Here is a 5,192-nt window from a genome sequence, read left to right on the forward strand (position 1 = left end):
TAAGTCAATTTTGCATGTGACAAATGCATATTTAAATCCCTCCTATGGGAGAATGCTTTCAAGTACTCATCACTCGGTAGCATTTTTATGGATTATTAACAAGAGGAGTGCCACTATACACACATTTTTCGTTTTCGAAATTAAATCTGGTATTTATTGGGTAAAAACTACTGACTTAAGTTCCCAACACAGGAGTGAAGCCCAGATCTCAGTATTAGAGGTAGCACTTCTCTCTTCATTAACACAGATGCAGAGGTGGTAAGAAGGCACACTGGGGAGAATAGTCCCCTCTGAGACCACCTGCGAAAGACTCCCTGCTGAAAGCAGTCATGCTATCGAGATTTGACCCCTCTATTGTCAAATAAACTAGGCTCCTTGCTGACATCACAAATTATCTTTATAGTTTAGGGAAGAAATCACATTTAACATCTCTTACCATACAATCAGCAGTCAAATACCATGAATTCAAATACATTTTTTGTTTTTTTTCAAATAATAGTCATCATTGTGTACATTTCATAGTCTCAAGACTGTTCTTGCTATATCATAATTTAGTTCATGTTAACGTTAAAGTAAATTGAGTTTGATCCTGGTACACACCTCTGTAGTGTGGTTTTTAAAGGCTCTTGGATATCCATACAAGGGTGGTGTTTGGATGTTTGGTTATTTATACAGATTAATAAACTATTGGGTTTCAAATGTATTATGCTACTAATAGCCGTACAAACCACTGGTTTCTAAATAGAATTTGTTCAGTTTAAAACTTGTTCCTGTTAACGTGAAAGTAAAGGGAGTTTGACTCTGAAGCAAACCCCTGCAGTGTGTTATGTATAAGCATGAGTATGATGAACAGCAGTCTCGTTGCTGTTTCTCATTGGATGGGTCGTTGTGGTAGTGATGATACTCGGCAGCAGGAAGAACTTCCCGGACTCAGCGCTTTGTTAAAATGACCTCGGTGGAAAGCTTTAGTTTCTACTATCTTTGGCTACTGAAGATGTATCCTTTCTTCTGATGTGCATATTATATCAGTAAACTCTCTCCTCTACACAAGGCTGGGCTATAAGAACACTATATTTGGCAGCTCCAGCAACACAAGATCTATCTTATTTGTGGTCTGAAGACGTCCCAACTGCATCACAAAGTTTCACTGTTTTCTCACGAGGCAGCACTTTTTATGTCCATTCATTCACCGGCAGAGTTTATAGAACGCAGGTTTCTTTTTGCTTGTAAATACAAACCTCGTTATCATTTGTGTCAAAATTCGGTATCTTTTGAGTTCCTTTACTTCTGAATCCAGATTTATTTTTCAGAGACAAGATTAAACAAATGTAAAGCAGGGAGTCAATGGTTCTGGACTCTAAGAGCTGGAACTTTTTACTGCTCAAGATTCTTTACCTAACACTCAACCTTTCAGAAACCTATTCAGAACTAAACTTTTCAACACTCTCTCTCCCATCAATAATTTCGCCATCATGCACGGATTCTGTCCTTTTCACCAGTTAATAGTTGGCTGGGTGATTCTCTGTAAATAAGAAACATCTAAAATATATTCATATACAATTAATCTCATTGTGTATCATTTACAGTCAGTGGTGAGCCAGCAAATTTCCCAAGAGTCCAGCTTGATATTGGACACCTCTGGGGATGTGCTGCTATGGTTGGTGCTTTAACAGATGCATGTGATGATCAAAATGAGCATAATTTTTTCCCGCGTCAGGGCTTCGGAGGTAAATGTTGTGTACTGCAAGCATTAACTCTCAGAGTTACAGGTCACATTTTCCTACTTTGACTTCTTGTGCCTTTGGACGTTGTTCTCTAGCTGCTGTCATTGAACCAGTTGTTGTACAAAATGGGCAAACACCAAAACCAGCTACAAATATTCTCCAGTCTGTGCTTGTTAAACTTATTCAAGCGTGTTGTGTTTATAGGTTTTATCACTAATCCCTGTAGTTAGCTGAAAATCCTTTCCACAACTACTTCCAAATCCACTTCAATGGTATGGTTTCTCCCCTGTATGTGTTTGCTGATGTCTTCATAGTTTTGATAATCGAATAAAGCTCTTCGCACATTCAGGTACTTGAATGACTCCCCCCCCAAGTGTGTTCGCTGCTGGTTTCTTAATGTTGAATGGTCACTAAAACGACTTCCACATTTACTGCAGTGGTATGGTTTTTCCCCTGTGTGTGTATGTAGATGATTCCTTAATGCTGAGTAACGAGTAAACCTACTTCCACATTCACTGCAGTGGTAGGGTCTTTCACCTGTGTGTATTCGTTGATGTCTTTTTAGGATACTATACTTTTTAGTAACAGAGCGCGCTACAAAAGCCTCTATAATAATAATAATTGACTAAAGCACTTCACACACTCACTGCACTTGAATGGCTTTTCCACATTGTGTATTCACTGATGATTCCTAAATTTTAAACATTCCTTAAAACTACTTCCACATTCACAACAATGGAATGGTTTCTCCCCTGTGTGCACTCGCTGATGTATTTTGAGGTGTGATAAACGACTGAAATTCTTCACACATTCACTGGTTTCTCCACTGTGTGTGTTCGCTGATGTATTTTGAGGTTTGATAATTGACTAAAGCTCTTCATGCATTCATTGCAATGGTATGGTTTTTCCCCTGTGTGTGTTCGCTGATGCATTTGGAGGTTCGATATCTGACTGAATCTCTTCACACATTCACTGCATTGGAATGGCTTTTCTCCTGTGTGTGTTCGCTGATGAATCCTGAGAGTTGAGGAACAACTAAAACTACTTCCACATTCATTGCAATGGTATGGCTTTTCCCCAGTGTGTGTTCGCTGATGTCTTTGTAGATGTGATAACCGACTGAAGCTCTTCACACATTCATTGCAATGGTATGGTTTTTCCCCTGTGTGTGTTCGCTGATGTCCTTGTAGATATGATAACCGACTGAAGCTCTTCACACATTCACTGCATTGGAATGGCTTTTCTCCTGTGTGTGTTCGCTGATGAATCCTGAGAGTTGAGGAACAACTAAAACTACTTCCACATTCATTGCAATGGTATGGTTTTTCCCCAGTGTGTGTTCGAATATGTCTTTGTAGGTCTGATGACCCACTAAAGCTCTTCACACATTCACTGCACTGGAATGGTTTTACTCCTGTGTGTGTTTGGTAATGAATCCGGAAAGCTGAGGAATCACTAAAACTACTTCCACATTCATTGCAATGGTATGGTTTTTCCCCAGTATGTGTTCGCTGATGTCCTTGTAGATGTGATAACTGACTGAAGCTCTTCACACATTCAGTGCACTGGTACGGTTTTTCCCGAGTGTGTGTTCGCTGATGTCCTTGTAGATGTGATAACCGACTGAAGCTCTTCACACATTCAGTGCAATGGTATGGTTTTTCCCCTGTGTGTGTTCGCTGATGTATTCGGAGCTTCGATAACTGACTAAATGTCTTCTCACATTCACTGCATTGGAATGGCTTTTCTCCTGTGTGTCTTCGCTGATGAATCCTGAGATTTGAGGAACAACTAAAACTACTTCCACATTCATTGCAATGGTATGGTTTTTCCCCAGTGTGTGTTCGAATATGTGTTTGTAGGTTTGATGACCCACTAAAGCTCCTCACACATTCACTGCAATGGTATGGTTTTTCCCCTGTGTGTGTTCGCTGATGAACTTGGAGTTGTGATAAAAGACTGAATTTCTTCGCACATTCAGTGCAATGGAATGGTTTTTCCCCCATGTGTGTTTGCTGATGATCTTTTAGGAGTGCTAACTGACCAAAGTTCTCCATACATTCATTTCAATTGCACGTTGCTTCTCCTGTGTGTGTTTGCTGATGGTTCTTTAGTAGTGATGACAAACTAAAGCTCTTCCTGCTTGTGTATGATTTTTCTTTCTTGGGTAGTATCTCTGGGTCGGGTTTATATTTGTCTGCATCCCATGACTGCGTTTCCTGAAGAGCTAACACGGTTGATAAAGCACTTGTGTTATTCGCACATTCCCGGTATGTGTGTGGTATTTTGGATGCTTGATTTCTGATTTCACAACGAAATACAAGACTCACCAATTACATATATTATAATTGTGGCAAGTAAAGCTTCTTTGTATGTGGTTATGTCTTTAGATTGTATAATGGTTTTGCATGTTTACGAGTGAAGATTAGTCTTCCTTCAGGTTGATGCAAATTGGGACAGTCTGTTGTAGATCAGAGACCCTCTCTTTCCTTTACCCTTCAGTTGTCTGGCTCTACTCCATTGTGCTTTTCTCTTGCTCCTGTGGTTTAGCCAGAAATAGTTTACAATATACCTAGCGCACTGAATGGTGGTCTGCCATCATTACAGGAAACAGAGCAATGATGTATCCACCTCACACCGATCCAATGATCAAATCTTGGAGACTTGTTTATACAGGCAGTGGTTAGTTGGTATTTTTGTTGCGTTCATTTTCTAGAGGTAATTTCTTCGTCTTGTGGCATGGAGGTGGAGAGCTCAGACTCTTAAATCCACTGAATTACTCTGGACTGCTTCTATCAGTTTATGTTCAGGTTCCTCATTCTCTGACTGTGCAGCTCTTTACCTGAATATTGGAGCTAATTTTTTCTGACAGCTTTTTGCAGATTTACATGATTAAAGTCATTATTCACAATCATTTGTGCATTCAAGGCTGGTTTCCTGTTGGATGTAAAGAGATTTAAAATCACTAAATGGAAATGTAAGAGAATGTAAATACACAATATTTAACTATTTGTAAAAGCCATCTCTTCTTTACCATTTTTTAAAGTAACCAAGAGATATTTCACCATACACAGAAGTTTAACTAAATGTTCTATTGAATATGCCACATCTTAATTCAGAAAAGGAGGTGACAACTTAGTAAAGAAAGGGCACATACAGAGCACCCATTCGCTAGAGGTATAGCTTTATGAACAGGCACATAGTCAAGATTTCATTTAAACAAGAAAACATTGTGGAAAAAGATGATCAGGATATGCTGCTGTCACTTCAGTTGTACAAAGTATATAACAACTGTAACTCTTCAGGAAGTGTACGACAAAGGAAACTCTTCAAGATGTATGTAATAAAGGTAACACTTCAGGAAGTATATAACAAATGCAGCTCCATTCACACTCTTCTTGACAATACTTTCCTGTTCACACTGGAGCAGCTGACATTCCAACTCCCATCTTTACTTTTCTGTTTGTT

General features: G+C 39.2%; 1 protein-coding gene across 1 annotated transcript; it reads right to left on the reverse strand.

Moving 5' to 3' along the window:
• Positions 1-342: 342 nt before the first annotated feature.
• Positions 343-4,657, reverse strand: LOC147662724 (uncharacterized). The gene has a single exon (XM_086950944.1). It carries the CDS (start codon positions 3,779-3,781, stop codon positions 2,528-2,530), a length of 1,254 nt encoding a protein of 417 aa, XP_086807070.1. The 5' UTR covers positions 3,782-4,657; the 3' UTR covers positions 343-2,527.
• Between the last annotated feature and the right edge of the window lie 535 nt (positions 4,658-5,192).

Source organism: Lissotriton vulgaris, unplaced genomic scaffold (assembly GCF_964263255.1).
Source record: "Lissotriton vulgaris unplaced genomic scaffold, aLisVul1.2 SCAFFOLD_211, whole genome shotgun sequence".
NCBI classification, from domain to species: Eukaryota; Metazoa; Chordata; class Amphibia; order Caudata; family Salamandridae; genus Lissotriton; species Lissotriton vulgaris.

Excerpts from the sequence above, each read along its gene's own strand:
- LOC147662724 (XM_086950944.1), bottom strand. The coding sequence starts at position 3,781 with ATGGAGAACTTTGGTCAGTTAGCACTCCTAAAAGATCATCAGCAAACA.